Below are 17811 nucleotides of genomic sequence, written 5' to 3'. Positions count from 1 at the left end.
GCTACGTCATTGATATAATGCCCGTGCGCCCAAATCGCATTCCGTGGAGTAAACTTTCATGATAAAAAATGAGTTACGCATAATTCAGGCTAAGCAAGTATGTATAATTAAAAATAAACCGAAGTATGTATTATCATAATTAATAGGAAAAAAGGAAGCAAATGCTAATTGAAAGGGTTTTATTACTGCTTAATAGGTTCATCATACAATTATTTTTATGAAAAAGAACTGGTGATTTTTGCTTGTGACAATGACATACGCAACCCTTTAAAAGTTTCGTGGTAAGAAGCGCAGAGTTTGTCAATGCCTTCTCCATAAGGCTTCATTTATCAGGCTTTCTTTATTCTCATAAGGCTTTTCTCATTCATTCTCATAAGGTTTCTTCATTCCTTTTTCCTTCCTTCCTTCATTCATTCATTAATTCTGATAAGGGTTTCTTCATTCTTCTCATAAGGCTTCTGATAAGGCTCTTAGGCTTCACTCATAAGGCATTCCCTTTGTATTCATTTGGGTCAATTTTTATGTAAAAATCAGACAGCTATTGTGCCTTTCTTAACAATTGGCTTAACCATCTTGCAAATTTTGCAAAAGCACTCTCGGCTGGTATTATGAAGTCATCCAAATTTTCATTCTTCATTTCTCGATTAAATCTTGGCTTTCACCTTCTTCTACACTGAAAACCCCATCGCCCTCAGCTGATTTTTGGAATTTGCACGGTTTTTTTTGGCTTCAGTTTCAGTCACTGGAAATCTTTTAAATTTATTGATTACGTCAAACCAGAGCTAATGTCAAAGCAACATTCAAGTGATGAATGAAAGTTGAAATACATAAGAATTAAATTTTAGCGTTTCAGAAATAAATGGAAACATTTAAGATGATGCGTATGTGTGAAATTGCGCTCTCAAAATCAGGGCTCGTCAAGGGTTTATTTTAATTTATTCTTCATATGCACCTGAGTAATAATCATCACGTAACTCATTTCTCTTTATTTATATTTAATTTTACGCGAAATTTATATATATTTTTATTAAAAGGTTTGCAAATCATTAAAAAAATATTTGCCATTGTGAACGAAAGAGAAAAATGAATGGAAGTTTGCTGAAGAAAAGAAGTATGCTGTAAAGAAGGAAATATTTCACCCGCAATAGCACACCATAGACGTACTCCAGTTTGTTAAAATTTCAATACAATCAAAGCTTTATTAAAATTGATTCAAACGCATTCCCATTGTAGAAGTAAACAGCTAAATATACAAAACAATGCAAGAAAATTGTAAGCCCCAAATCCATATTTGAAGAAGTTTGATGAAGCCATAATGCGTTGCGAAAGAGTCGTTGCGTTGCGTTCCTGTCGTGGCATTGGAAGCAAACAGGCTTTGTATGTGTGTCTGAGGAATAGCATTTCCTATTTCTTCTGTCAGAGTCCAAAGTTGATTTATGTTGACTGCGGAACGAGTGTCCCGAGCAAGTTGCCTGTGCTGAAAACACTGCAAAAAGTACGGGTGCAATTTTTTAAGCGGCGGTTTCATGGTTTACGCAGAGATTTGCAGTCGGAAACAGCACTGGTCTTCACGTTTTCTGGTGTTACGACTACAGCCACTGGGCCGCTGAAGTATAAGAACCCATTCTTGAAAATATTGGCTTAATCATTGCGGCCGTAAGTCAAAATTCTATTATTATTAATGATATTGTGCATTATGATATTATCACGCAATACATAAAATCAGTAAAACTGCTCCACAAGGGGTGATAATGGATATCACCCGATTTGACACACATCCAGCACGTATGGAAAATTTGAAGATTTTTAATGTATCTCATTGATTCTTCCAGAAACTCTGAGGGATACAACTACGTCTGCTCTTGAATGACGCACATGTTCCAAACCGTCATCGATGGCTTTATTTTGACATGAACTGGCACTTTCGCTCAGAGTAATGCTTAGGCTTTTTCCTTTTTTATTTGCTGCCCGGGGAAAAGATACTCTTTCGCTCAGAGATGTGAATAGTTTTTTTTTTCCCTCCCCAAGAAAAAGATACTTTTATAAGGAAATAGTTGTACAGAATTTCTACTGATACGTAGTACATTCCTGTAACCGGATATAATTCAATAATGGGCATGATAAGTTCATGATGAAATTCACGCAAAGGGAGGTCAATACGAGCCTCTATAAAGACATATTGTCATAGAAATTTAGGCATCAAGAAGTAATTATCCAATCGTACCGAAACTTGGCATGAATGCAAGTGTCAAGCAATACATAATTAGGAATGCAGCCTGATTTCGCAAAGCATAACGCTACTTGGGAAAGTTGAATTTCGTTCTTCTTGGGGCATAAAAAAGATATTCAAAGGTATTTTGGTTCCTAAAACAGCAGACATTGTTATTCGAAACCTTTACAGAACAGGCACTGTTAGAGAAAATACTACAATCTCCTTATCGCTGACAAACTCTTGTACACGGTGCTGATAACACCAGTAAAGAACTTCAAACTTTTCCCAGAAATATTTTCTCGGAGGGAATGAATTTAAATAAATGATCTGCTTTTTTAAATTTCAAATCCCTGTATTTGTCAGTATGAACACTAGCAGCAAAATAATGTGACTAAAAATTGATTGGAAACAGAATTTTTTAGATTTCTTTAATTTGAAGCCGATTTGTTTCAAATTCTTTAGAAAATGAAAGCAGTCTCTAATCTTTCTTCTTATTCTAGTTTCTGAGCAATATGAGTATGTTTCATTCTAAAATCTGTAAAGCAGGACTTTTGTAGATATAATTTCCTTCCCGTGTTTACTCAGCTGGCATTTATACGTTTCCCATGTTAATCAGCTATTATTGAAGATACTTATCCTTTCAGAATATAAAGTCTGTAGATCTAAATCACGTTATCCATGGTCAAACAGCTGCTTCTAATACTAATTACAGCATGTTACTGAATCTTTATTAGCTCATCATACCCTTTCGGAGATTACTTTTGCTGAATGATCTCCTTGACATTATTTATCATTTATTTCAAACCTCGCAATATTAGACAATGACTGAAAATTGTTAAAATTAGGTACATTTACCATAATATTGTATTAAATTAATAATCAAAATTCATTTCGGAGTGCGAAAACAGATTGGAAACTATTAAATTTTCTTAATTATTCTTAAGAATTTTATAAAGATATTTATTTAATTATTTAGGACGCAGTCCGACCCGCCTGACGAGCAATAATGCTACTTAGGAGCGTTGAACTTCGTTCTTCTTGGAGCGTAAAAAAGATATGCAAACGTATTTTGGTTCATAAAACAGCAGATAATTCGTAACCTTGACAGAACAGGTACTGTTAAAGAAAATACTACAATCTCCTTATCGTTGACAAACTCTTGTACACGGTGCTGATAACACAAGCGAAGAGATTCAAAATTTTCCCAGAAATATTTTTCGGAGAGAATAAATTTAAATAAATGATCTGCCTTGTTAAATTTCTTGTTAATTATTTGTTTTATAAAGATAGATGATTTTAGTTAAATTTCTGTTTTTTTCTGTGTAATGCAATATGAAAAATCTAGAGAGACAAGCTATGCCGGAAAAGTAAGGCGGGTCCATTTTACATTGCGTAAATGAGTATCTCGGTAATATGGCCCGATATCACCAAGATGGCAGCGGTTTTGGAAACTAATTTTCGTAGCTAAAAGTCGCCAAACTTGACGACCGTTTACCAGCATTAGGGTCAGGTCCTTATATCACAGTAATAAGTACTGTAATTGAATAAATGTAAATGAGCACTATATTAGCTGTAACGGAATGTAACCTTCATAATGTCTTCCAGTAATTTCGAGAAGCAGAAAGCACTAGAAATATATCGGGAGTGGATTTTCATCCACTCCCGATCTCTATTTAAGGCATCTTATTTAAGGATCTCTATTTAAGGCCGGAGGGAGCATCAACTCTCAGTTGTTGTTGTTAGCTCGGCGTGAGTTCGGAGTACTGAGGTATCTCTGGGTACTTTTCACTTCAGATGCGCTTTACATTGCGTTGTGTTTAACGTTCATATTAGATTGAATTGTAACTACTGATCGTACTCTGTGATATTGTGGAGAGTTGTTTGACTATCTTTCTGGAAAGTTTCAGATCTCTGAAGTGTTCATTTGATAAAATAAATCTTATCTACCTATCATCGCAGCTGTGTGCATTCAGTCTATTACGAAACCGTACGCACGCATCAGTATTTGTAGCGATGAATCTCACAAAATATACTTACATTCCCACGGCAGCATGAGAAGCAATACACTGTCTTCCAAAAGTTAAGGAACAGCATGTTTTTCAAAGCTCACCATTACAAAATTGAAAGTAACGTATAAATTCACATTTCATGTGCATGACAGTAACGAAGTTTAAGAAATAATAAATAAGAATAATATTTGCAAAAACAATAGTTACCACTTTAATTTTATAGAAATGTATATTTGTATAGGAGTTGGAGAAAAAATACAAAAATTGTAATTTTTTTTTCACAAATGTTGATCTTCAGTTGTTATTACAGTTTTGCGGACAATATCCAGGAGAAGTCGTTCGCCCGATTCGTTGAGGTGGCGGACGATCGGATGGATAGAAATGGGTATGTCACAAGCGGATGCTGCTTGACATCACAATGCCTCTCCTAGCATGGTCCACTAACTATAGAATCAATTTGAATCCGAGGATTCTGTGTCTACAAGACATATTCCAGGCAGAAACAGAGTTACAACACCTGCGGGAGAGGAGACAGTTATTTAGCTATTTCGGCCCGAAGGACGAGTGACATTACTGTACCTCAGCTCGTGGCAGATTACTTAGTGGCAAAAGGAACAAGAACCTCAGCTACTATAGTGCGCACTAGCCTGCAAAATGCAGTTCTGTACGCAAGACGACCAGTTCTTTGTGTCCCTTTGACCTGAGGGCATAGAGGTGCCCGTCTGGCAAGAGAACACGTCTCCTGGACCAGTCAACAATGGGCATCTGTTCTCTCCACAGACGGGTCCAGTTTCACATAGGAGAGTGTTTCAGATCGTCAGCTGATCTGGAGGGAACAACGCACAACATACAACCAATCCGACATTGTGGAAAGACACAGTTACAGAAGTGATGGAATAATGGTTTGGGCTGGGATCTATCTCAGTAATGACACTGACCTTCATGTGTTCCATAGAGAAACTACGGCAGGTGTGAGATATTGAAACGAGACCCTTCATCAAAATATCCGCCCATATGCCGCTGCTATTGGTCCTGAATTTCTTCTGATAAACGATAATGCACAATCGCACTGAGCTCGGGTTGTTGAAGAATATCTTGAGGTTACGGTATGGAGCGGATGGAATGGTCATCTCAATCCCAAGACCTGAATGCGATACATCTTTGGGACTACCTTGGGAGACAGATTGCAGCTTTAAATCCCCCTCCAAGGTCGTTAGATGAGCTTGAACACGGCTTACTCCGTGTCTGGTCATTGCTTCCCATTTCACTGACCGACAACTTACTTGACAATACATAACGTCCCTGCCGACAGTGTATTGCGGCTATGGATGGAGACATTCTTTATTAGAACCCATTTTTGTAATGTTACAGTCCCAGTTTTCCTAAAACCACTGTGATATATTATTACTTAAAGATATGATGTCTCTGCCAAGAGTGCAATTTTTTCTTGCAATTCATGTTTGTGTTGAACTTTTGAAACATTCTATATTGCATTCATTAAAGAACTTTTTAGTGAATCTGTCCTGTAAATTTCTTGTTTCTATATTACTTCGTTTTCAAATTATACACAAAAAACTTGCTTTTCCGTAACTTTTTTGAGACAGTGTATACATCGAAAGAATATGCTATTTGAATGGAATGACTACCATTTAAAATTCGGCTTGAAATTATAGTTTGAGAATTTTAGACTGATATTTTGTAACGTCTATTCCTTTTAAATAAGAAACGAGCATGCTATTCGTATCCAAATATGGGAAGAGTGAACTTTTATGATTTGATATGATTATTGTAAGGATGTGTTGCGTGACGGTAATATTTCCATATTGAAGCAAACATTTAAATATTATTCGAAAGATGTGCAAGCAACTAAAATTTTCAACCATGTTTTTAATGTCCGCTTTCCTCTCACTATCTCCCTTACTATCCCTTTAAAAAGAAACGAACCTCAGTACCCACTAGTAGGTGATAAAGCCCTGCATTACGGAGTGAAATATAATTATTGAAATCGTAAAGTTTACAGACTTATTCGGAATGAGTTATGTGAGAACCTAGAAAAAAGCTTAAGATTTAACATTAAACTGATTAATATTTGGTTAGAGCTGTATTTCAAGCGACTACATTAATAACAAAAGACTTTTGTTTTTCAAATTTGTTGAAATAACCTTTATGTTTGGCTCAAGAGAAAACTCACAGCTATTATAGCATACTAAAGTTACACGTACTTTGCATTTACATTCGCTCTGTAGGCTCTGAAAGTGACAGAGAGATAGCGTCAGCGTTATAATACAGAATAGAGAATAGTCACTCGGGAATTTTTAAGAACATTGATGCGTTTCCGATATTCGACGCAAGCCCTCGCCAAGTCTTATAGCCTGAGTTGAAAAATGGAAATAAAAAATGATGATAAAAATAATATAAAGTTTGAGAGAGGTGAAGGGGAAAGACTGAAATACGATGATGAATGGAAAACGAAAGCTTCAAAAAGGCAACTTCCGCGTCGTATTTTATACAAACGTACAACTCCTGTAATTCCTGCAGGGGTGTTCCGTTTTTATTTCCTGTTTTTATTTTATTCTTTACTTTGCTTTCTAGAACCTTATGATCGATGTTAATAAGGTGCATTTCCTTTGTGAAGAGAAATTCAATTCTTTCTTATCCCCATCAACCCCCTCTCCTCTTTTAGAAAAAGGGTAATAATAAAAAAATGACTTCCTCAGCCTCCAATGGCATTGATGAAATGTTGTTCCTTTTTACTCACCGACCTTTAAAAAAGGTTTGGAAAAAAATAAAACTGTGAAATTGAAATTCTGAAGTAGAATTTACCCTTTTGTTGAGAGTTATCGACGCCGTTGTTTTTTTCTTTGAATTTTCTTTATTGGTAAACATCACCTTTGGATATAAAGAGTACTGAAATGACTTATTGAATTCAGCTCCTTAGATTTAAAACTTCTTTTCTGGAGAATGGAGTAACGAAAAATGCCATTTTGGAAGGTAATTTGAAGTGGAGTCAATGAAAATTATAGATATAGAATAATTATGTCTTAAATAATGCACGCAAAGTTGAAAGTTGTACATCTTACACGGAACTCTATTCCGGATATTCAAGATCATTAAATTACCGAGGTACCCTTCTGTTATAAGGACAAGATTCAGAAATGTATGTATGTACACATGTATGCATGGATATATGTGTTCATGTATGCATGTATATATGTACGGATGTATGTGTGTGTGTATACACATAAACATATATGCGCATACATGCATACATATATATACACGTACATACATATATACATTTCTAAATCTGGTCCCTATAGCAAAAGAGAACTAAAATCAATTTAAGAATGTTATACAGCATGCGTATAAGAGTCGGAAGAAAGAGAAAATGGATTTCGAATAATGGAATATAAATTATTTGTAATTCATTACTGGCACTCGTCAACAACGATTAACGTTGCTGATAATTCTTTTATCTGGTGCTTTTCATTCACCTTTATTTTGTTTAGTAAACAAAAATAATAGTTGCACATCAGTATATCAAGCTGAATTCAATGCATTTAAAGTACATACGAGTATGTTACTACGCCAAAACCATGAATCTCTAATCATAATGTTTTGAACATATAGCTTTTAAAAATTTGCACACATTTGATTATAAGGAAAATCTAGTCATGAACCTATCATATAAAAAAGGTGCCTTTTTCGCTTTTAGTATAGCCTAAAAGGAGGAGAAAGTGCGGCCTCCGTGAGTTTCATTTGTGGCTTTTAGTTCTTATATTAAAATCAGCTCTTGTAGTAATTAATATTTAATTACATAGATTGCGAGGTACTGTTCTGTTATCGAGACTGTATTAAAAATGTATGAATGTATGAGCATGTGTATGTATGTATGTGCATTTATGTGTATATGCATACGCATACATACATTCTTTCTTACATACGAGTATATACATGTTACATGAACACATGCATCGTAAATTTTTGTATTCGATCCTGATAAGAGAATAGTACTGATTACGACCATTTGAAAATTGATAGAATTAAATAATGTACTGTCATCTATTGAGTACAACATGTATTAGAATGTTGCAGTGTTGCAGCTCTGGCGGTCGCTCATAGCCTGTTTATATACTTCCATTTCCCCCTTTGCCCTCTGCGTCCCTCTGTATGTTGCGAAGTATGTGACCTGTAGTCATAAAGGGGTCAACACATATAGCGGCGGTCCCCGCTAGACGGGACTTTTCTGAGGAACGAGATTCTGATAGAACTAGTTCAAGCTGGAGAATTCCTAGAAAAAACAGCTTCACTGGAAGCGAAGTCCAGTCTATCTGCAGAAACGATGTCCCAGCTACGCAGGATATTTTGAAACTTCGCCGAAAATGTTCCGCCTGCAGCTCGGTCCTGGATACAGATCAGACAAAAAACCTGTTTCTGAAGGATCATGCGATCCCTGTCTGAGCGATAATCGATTACTGTTTGACTTTCAAGTCTGTTTAGTAAGTAAAAATGGTAACCTAGCTATGTAGATTTCGTGGAAATGTGCGGGTTTTGAGAAATGTCCCTTTCTACGTCCGCTCCCATGATAGGGACTTAACAGTCTCGTCTCGTAATGCTATCAGCCATTGTGAAAATCATTTTTTTATTGTTTTACTTAGTCTGTGGTTTTACTAGCTAGACGGTTTTATTTTACGTCTAGCAAGTATACCCTTTCTTAAAGATCTTACTTGCCATTCCTTTTTGCTCACTCATGTATACTGTAAGAGAAGAAAATTAAACGAGGAAAACAGAACTCTTAATGTTAGTTAGAGTGGAAGTTAGATTATTTCGTTACTTCTGTAAAAGATAAAATAGTGTGTTTGTTGTGCAATAAATTTTAAATACTTCGAGAAAGTAAATAAATACTATTTGACTCATACAAACATGCATATTTCAGTTTAGAAGGTGAATCTGTACAAGCTGCAATACAAAAATTGAAAAACGAATATTAAATTAAGCATTTATAACATAAATTTACATTGAAAATTAAAAAAAAAAAAAAATGCTCTTACCTGTGGAAAAAGCGAGTGTTGCGTTCGCGCAACGTCAGCGGAAGACTACGGATATTTAGTGAGTAGGATTGTACTCGTGTGATGTTTCTTTCGAGTGGAGCGCAGGATTACTTTTTAGCTGCATATCGTTTTATAAATCTACAAATCACTTTACTTGTAATTAATTTAATATTAAAATATACATTGTATTTCTTTTACAAATACTGATTATTTCAATTGAAAGATTCAAGCATGAAAAGCTTGATCACAATCATGATGTAAAGCTACATATCATAGTTTGCGTCTATAAACAGTCTGGCTATGGTACTCTTTACAACAAAGTCTTTTGTTATCAACGGACTTTACGATAAAATGTCTACCATCTCCATGCAATGGGTTTTGAATGCTGAATTTACTAGGTCTTCCTGTTGCTGATCTATTTCTGGCTAATTCTACACTCTCAATATGAGTTTTCAAAAGGAATAATGCATTCTCGCGTCTAATATCTAAAAGAGACTTTATATTTCCAGTAGTAGAAAAAGTGGTGATATTTAGTAAGTTTAGATACGGACTCACCTCATATAATTTATCAGTATTGTCAAATGCAAATTCTGCTTCATATTCCTGTACTGTAAACGTGATATCGATTCCCGTACAACAGGAACAGAAATGTTCTTATCAAAAGACCAATACATTTTTTCTTGAGGTAAAGGATGATATCCTGTAAGCAATAATATTCCAATAAATCTTCTCATATAGGCTTCAGATGCAATAAATTCTTTTTTTTTTTTTTTTTTTTTTTTTTTTTTTTTTTTTTTTTTTTAATTTTTCTCAGCGTATATATTTTTCTGTTCAACGAGAAGAGAGTAAATGTCTAAACCAAAAAGAAAATCGAAAATCTGTACACTAGTTTTACCTTGTATTTTGTCTTTTATAATTTCTCTTCTATCTCTTTCTTCATGTTCTTCCTGAGACATAACTAACAGTTCCTTTTTTATCCACTTGAAGATTTCAGTCTTCTGCTCTTTAAACTTTTTAGTATGACTATAATTGCTTTTAGAAGGCTGAAACTTACTTCTTACGTGAATTTCAACTTCCCCAGCAGTATCATTGGTAAAATATCATTATCATTATTTAAAACATTGCCATTTTTCTTCGTCACAAGCTTCTGCAATTTCTGGGGGGGACAACAACAATATCAGTTTCATTCTGGTCATTATTAACATTATCATCATCTTTCTTCATCAAAAAAAATCTTTGAAGGGCTTCTTCTAATGTAAATTACCTCGTTCTAGGCATATTTAAACAACCAGAACATGAACCAGAACATCGAAAGTAATAAGTGAAAAAGGAGGTTGACTACCCGTTTCCTGCTGACGTTGCGTCAGCGCAACACCTGTTTTCCCTTCCTTTTCAACACAAATATAAACATCCGACTGATGTAATATTCTGATAAACGGTGACCTTGACTAAAAATAGATCACTCATAAAGACGGCGATTCTTTCGTTAAATATTTTCAGCAAAAATACTCGGTCGAAAATTTTGCTTAAATTTTGCTTTAAGTATGAGATTAATTATTATAAACAAAATTATTGTTGAAGGCAAATATTTTTTTTACAAAAATAATCTTCATAATATTCCCTACACAAAACCATCTTCTGGTATAAAATATCTTAAGTAGTTATATTTATATACGCATTTCTTTTGACCGTTGCGTCAACGCAACACCAGCGGCTAATGGGTTAAATAATTTAATTAAAGCAGTAATTTTTTTTCGTTAAGGTTTTAATATCAGGTGCAATTAATTGAGTTCATTACTACGCTGTTGGAATAAGTTGTCTGTTAAGATGTAAAGCCTCATTTTATTCTTAAAAATTTTACCCGGTTTATTCTCTCATTTCATAAATTAAAATGTGCAATAATAAATCAGTGTTATTTTGTTGGGTTTTGCTCAAATCTGTAACTAAGTTCCTAAATGCTTATTCAGTGTGGATTCTATTGCCAAAGTGCCTAATTGCTAAATATTTTTTTTTTTTTCTCCCCGGGGAGGGTATGTTATTCTATCGTACAATTTAAATGATTATGCTTGCCAGGTTTTATTCACTATAATGTTTGATTTTGTAGAATCTTTTTGAGGGAAAATTATGAGTTTATTTTGTAAAGTATATTTTTTATTCTATTATTACTCCCTAACTTGTTAAAATTTGCAAAAATATAAATTGCATAAGTTTTAAATAAACAATCATATTTTTCCGGATCAATCAATTGTATGTTTATTTGAATTGTTCATGTCTTTCACCAGTCCACTACTTATTTTTATTTCAGGGTTAATCCGGTTAATACACATTTTATTTGGATTAGCTTATAGGTCAGTTTGATAGGAAAATTTTTGTGAGTTGCTTTGTGTCTCTTTAAAAGGCACATGACAAATATATTTATTTTCTAATGACTTTAGATGAAACACTGATAAAACTGATTCAGCGCATGTTTCATATTTTATTCGTGCTTAACTAAAGATTTTCAGGTTTATGAAGAACATTTTGCGCTGGGTAATTTCGCAGATTGGACGTTTATGAAAACTTTATCGAATACGATTAAATGTTCGTAATTTAGTCAATGTCTGCACCGATAACGCACTTTTCATGCGAAGTATAAAAGAAGGATTCATTGCTTTATTTAAAAAAGGAAAAATTAAACCAGTTTTCTGCATTTTGCCTCAGCAAATCTTTGCGCAGAATCCACCATTTTGCAAGACACTCTGGACTACGCAAGACTACGGCAATTATATTCGCATAAATGCAATGCGTCACTGTGAGTTTCGGAGTATGCTAAATTTAGATAAGGAAATGTACAGTGTTGACCTGCTATAATACTGCGAGGTTTGCTGGCTATCAACAGGACAGGTTTTTAAGTAAAAGTTTTAACTCTATAACTACAGATTTTAAACTTTTATCGAGAACACGGAAAAGTATGTGATCTATCAGATAAATCAGTTTGCAGAAACGTATTTTTGTCAGATATCATAACAAACAAAGCAATTTAAATATTTCCCTGTATTTCAAAGGTAAATAAATTTGCGCCATCTCAGGATTAACTGCTGTTAAACTTTTAAGTTGTTGAAAATTCTACATCTATTGCATGTAGATTAACAAAAGGCATAAAAGCACAAGGCATAAAAAGTATGAAAACACATAAAGGCACAATAACACTAAAAGCATAAAAACACATAACCGGCACAGAACAACATAATTTAATCATTTCTAAAGGAAAATAAAAACAATTACCAACATATAAGAACAACAACAACAAACACAACAAAAAACACAGAGCGTGGGTATAGATATCTGTTTGGTGCGACTGATTGCAAAAAGTGGGAGATACACAACTAGATGTTATAACAGCTCCATACAAAAAATTTCAACTCTCGATGACTAATCCTTGAGTTAACACGAGATTTCGTGATGTTTGTATTTCGTGATCCACGAAAAAATCCCATCTGAATCCAGTTTAAATCCATTTTGAGAAAAAAGGAGCCTTTATTTTGTCTGTACGTAGAGATGTCAGGCAAAATATCGTTCAAATGGAACAAGAGCGGTCAAAAAGGATATTTCCGTCATAACTTGATACCTAAAAATTTTCACGATTGCAATACTTCCTTTAATTCGTACAAGGAAGTAAAAATTGTACAATTCAATGAATTTTTGAATGCAATTAAATTACTAACAAGAAAATTTACATACCTTGTTACTTAAAAATTAAATTATTCATATGCAGAGACAATGCTCATTTTAATTTAATTTTTAAATATGTTTCAGAATCTTACTAGAAAGGTATAAATTTCCACAATTAATAGAATTGATTTCAATACTTTGTTAAAAACCTGTCAACATTTAAAACCTGATCAATTATAATTAAAAAAATTAAGAATAATAAAATCAGTTTAGTGTTTTAGATCTTCTTGTACCCTAATGTCCTTGTAAATAATGAATCAGTAATGAAACGCTTGTCTTGATCTTTAAATAACTAAAGAACTACGAATTACAACTGAATGAAAGGATTCAGTATACCTTAGTCATTTATACAGCTTAACTTAGATATCTATTCTAATTTGTCATAGACCTTTATGATGGATAAAAACATGTACAAATTTTCAATTTATTTATACTAAAGGGTCATTAATCCACATAGTACATATCTGCAATAAAGTTAAGTTATAGGTATTGAAAAATATGCGCACATACGTAACTTTAAACTTTCTAACACGTTAATGTTTAACTATTATGTATAAATAAATAACTGTGATGTTAAAAGTTCCATTTTACAAAGGAATATAATAATAATTATAATGCTGATAATAAATTTCATGACAAATGAGGTTTCGTCATGAGGTTTATCGTTAAAAATGTACTTTAATACAGAAGCCAATAAACTTGGAATTCTTAAATCTGAAAAGTAACGTTTCTGATAGATTTGATTTTTACTTCGTTTAAAACAAGATCTATAAATTTCATACACTTAAAATCATCTTGTCTTATAAATGCATTGTAATTCATATATATTTCTGTTTTAATTTTTACGGCTAATAATTTATTGCTCTCATATTTGTGAAACAATATTTTTGTTTCCTTTAGTTTGTGAACTAAAACACTTAAAATAATTAAATAATATTTGTCGTTAAACAAATCTCAAACAAAATGTAGTAACGACACCATTAAGTGAAGTGATGGGGGAAGGAAAGCTCAAATGCCTTTTTTTAAGGACTCATAAAAGTCGTCGAAAACCGAAAATAATAATAAAAAAATAAATTCAATTCAATGCATGCAACGATGATTTAAACAACAAAAGAAAAAAATACTTCTAGTGAAAATCAAACATAGCTGAATAACTATCTATTCATTAGAACAAGAACTTTCAGTGTGGAGATCACGTAGTCAATACAAAAATTGTACTTCCTGAGTGGCGGTAAATGTATATTCTTTACATATAAAACGCTCTAAAGTGAATCAATACCCTAGGTAATACGTTCTTCTCTTTCTGACTCTAAATTCCTTGTGAAGTATCCTCCCCTTTTTAAAGAAATAAAGAAGCAAAAGCGATGAAAAATCAGAATGTAAAGAAGCAAAAATTTAGGTAAATAAACCGAATTTGAGAAGAGCGTTAACAACTGATGCCAAAGAAAAAGGGAGAAGAAAAAAATTTTAAATGCAAAAGCATAGTTAAAAAATATAAAAAGATAGCATGGCTTGCTTTTTATGTACTTCGAAGCTTTTATTGAGTTTCCTCGGGTACGAAGATGTTAAAAACACTAGCGGACTAAAAAAGAAGGAGGAAAAAAATTGTTTCAGTAGATGCACGAAAACGATAAAATTCTCTTTTCTCTTATTGTGTGGTGCTGCACGTAAAAGCTGAAATGCAAAGTTTTGAATCAGCCTAAAGGAAAAAAGCATGCCTTTGTATCTCCTCTGTATCCTACGGGGTTCTTCTGCTTGATGCCAGGAGACATGTATTCTTGGCACGTGTTCCCCTGGCCCTGGATTGTATGCTGTGTAAACTCCAGCACTGCCGACTGCTGATTATCGGTCAATAAGTCTTTTCAAAGACGACTGAACTTTCCGATAAAGCTTCGTGAGAGGGTTTGCCTTTTGTAAGGGTAGCTGAATCTTTTCTACTTTGGTTGAGACGTGTTGGTCCCGAAACCACCCAAGAGCTTGGTGGAGGAAGATCCAAATTTGTTTGCCGGTCGCCGCCAAACTGTGTGGTAAAATCGTGATGAATCTTTTATCGCCTGTACCAAATACTTGAGGTGAATATCGTAGAGTAGAATGGAGGAAAGCTGTTTACAATCGATTTAGCTTCAACTCGGTGTAGATTGGAGTTCAGGTTTAGACAGAATTTGATTCGGATGTGCAAAGAAATTTAATGTTCGGAACCTATGGACATTTTGCTTTGATGAAAGATATTTGAATATTCCTGTTTGTTTGCGCTGTTTGCATTTTGCAGATGTCTGACTTTACCTTCATTACAAGCTTAACTTCGCATCTTCTTTGCTAAATACTAACTATATATATTTTTTTGCACTTTTTGGAATGTAGTTAACTGCGAACTTCATATTTCATCTCAGAAGAATGTTGCATAACCAATACTTTACATTTCATTCCAGTTTTCAGAAAATTTTGCTTATATTTAGGTGTTTTCTTACCCACAATTTTCGAGAAAAATATTAAAGCAGGAGAAAATTCATTTGCGATGGGTTTGAACAACGGCGTGCAAATTTCGCAGCGTACTGCATAGATTCTGATTCGTTGCATAAACGTTGGAATTTTTAAACTATAGAGTTTTATTTACGCTTCAGTCTTCAATCATTATTTCGCGTTTTCTAAAATGTTGAATACTGTGGAGTCCGCTTTGGCATAGACAAAAGAGATTTACTGACATTATGCACCTTGATAATCTTTATGAAAGATGTTATAGATATTATTTCCGAATCTTCCCAATCTTTTCGTTATTCAATTTCTTAAGGAACGCTACACAGTAAGCAGGTGTTATATTTAAATGTTTTCGATATGTCATTAGACCTTTGTTATGTGCAAAGTATAATATTAAAGAATTTAAAAGAGTAACGTAATTGCCATAATTTTTAATTCTTCCATCTATGTCAAATTTTCTGCAATGTTCTAGGTACTTAAGAATTGAAGGAGAGAAAGTAGAAGTGCATATGGAGTCTGCGAAGATCAAGCCTTAGAGATTCCTTTTTGTCAGTGTAGTTTATGCAAAGTTTTGATGGAATGGAAGTCCTCCTAATTACGCAGGAAAACAGTTTTTCGCAGTCAATTGCAGGACTGTCTTTCTTTAGCTGAGTCAATTGCAAATGGGGTTTATACTCTTTTGTCTTTTGTCTGCGGCAGAGTTCGGTTTTCGATTTCTACTAATTGAAAGCGGGAGGCGCTTTGCAAAAATTCATGATTTAGATGTCTTCTTCCTAGACTCTGATTTCTTTTACGTGGAGGGAAGGCTAAAATTAAATAATTGGTTAAAATATAAACAAAATTAATTTTTTACAAAATATTTTATTATTCTAAGTGAACCAATATTATATTATGTTAAATATAAGTGTGGAGGCCATTTATTATACCCTACGTAAGGAGGTATTAGTACTTTACACTATTTAGTGATGCGGGGCTCCACTGGCCATCCGTGCCACAGATCATGTTAGGACATGCCGGTTGAGTGGTAGAAAGGAAAAAGAGACAGGCATAATATAAATGTTGTTTTCATTAAATCTTAAGCTAAAAGATTTTCTTTTGAAGATATTAAACATTGCATTACTTCATACAAGAAGGTCTTGACGCTCTCAAAGAGCTCGGTTTGGGGAAGTTGAATATATGGACAACATATATGTACCCACTATTTCATCTGTGTCAATGGCTGGTATCAACAATGGGTGCAGAAAGTCTTGAAGTTCATCAGCGATCCTTGCCACATTTACACTTTTCTCCTCTCCCATTATTCTTCATTAAAACTAGAGACTATATTTCCATCTAGTGTTTCATTGAGGAAGAATATATTAACTAGCCGCCTTGTATAATATGCAACTGAATCTTATGAAAGATCATGTCTTGAAGTAATAGTGCCAAACGATACAGAATTCTTCAGTGCAAGAATATTGTTCAGATCTAGAATTTTATTTAAACAGTATGGGCATTCGACTTAATAAAAGGCAATGGAAAATTAACTCTATTAAAATTAATCATTACTTTTATGAAATTATTTTTATTAGTAATTGACTGTAATTGTAATTTAACGTTAAAAATCAGTTTAATTACTATTAATATAATGAATGGAAATTGTATTTAATACTTTAAAAGGTTTTACATTAACTACTTAGTGAAACGATTAGTTTTAATGCTGAATTGAATATTGATACTAAAGGTTAACTGTATATTTGAATGTACTTAACAATAACTTTATTCATTTAAAGAAGAATGAACTCGGTGACTAGAATGCTTTACAATGATTTAGTAATGGAGTGAAATATGAATGATAGGTATCGGAATGTCTTGAAATCAACTGATGAAATTCTTGAAACGATGGATGACCATCTGTTAAAAAACTGTAATTAATTAAAATATTTAACAAATTTGGGGAAAAAGGGGAAGACCTTGTCTTTTTGTATGTGTGTGCTTTATTAAATAGTGAACACGAAGGGACTTCCTGAATTTTTTCGTAACTTATTTTATTAGCCTTACAGCTTCCAAAATGAAAATTTCTAGATTTTTCAAAGCTTGCCATGTTAGATAAGTGACTGTATTTGTTGCTAAACAAAACGAATTTCAATAAATGATATATATAATACCATTAGATATACTCAGTTTCACAAAATGATATGTAATTAAATAACGGTGCATATAATTTGAAATCTATGGGTGTATTTGGTTTCTTATATTTCACATCTCTAAATATGGAACTTATAAACATATCACATTTTGTTTTTGTTAATTCTTACAATATTAAATTGGATACAACTGTTAAGTCTGAATTAGTATTCCAAGAACTGATTAT

General features: G+C 33.4%; 1 protein-coding gene across 1 annotated transcript in view; it reads right to left on the bottom strand.

The window, feature by feature from the left end:
* The window catches only part of LOC118200687 (lachesin-like), a 232236-nt gene extending 215480 nt beyond the window's left edge, over positions 1-16756 (bottom strand). Inside the window, exon 1 of the mRNA XM_085810219.1 lies at positions 16654-16756. Within this exon, the coding sequence (XP_085666345.1) occupies positions 16654-16756 (103 nt within the window). The remainder of the gene's footprint in view (positions 1-16653) is intronic.
* Between the last annotated feature and the right edge of the window lie 1055 nt (positions 16757-17811).

This window comes from Stegodyphus dumicola, chromosome 2, assembly GCF_044657685.1.
Source record: "Stegodyphus dumicola isolate Sdum_Otavi_A_Nest chromosome 2, ASM4465768v1".
In the NCBI taxonomy this organism is placed as follows: domain Eukaryota; kingdom Metazoa; phylum Arthropoda; class Arachnida; order Araneae; family Eresidae; genus Stegodyphus; species Stegodyphus dumicola.
The sequence above is the reverse complement of the archived record's forward strand: the minus strand, read 5'-3'. Positions and strand labels throughout refer to the sequence as shown.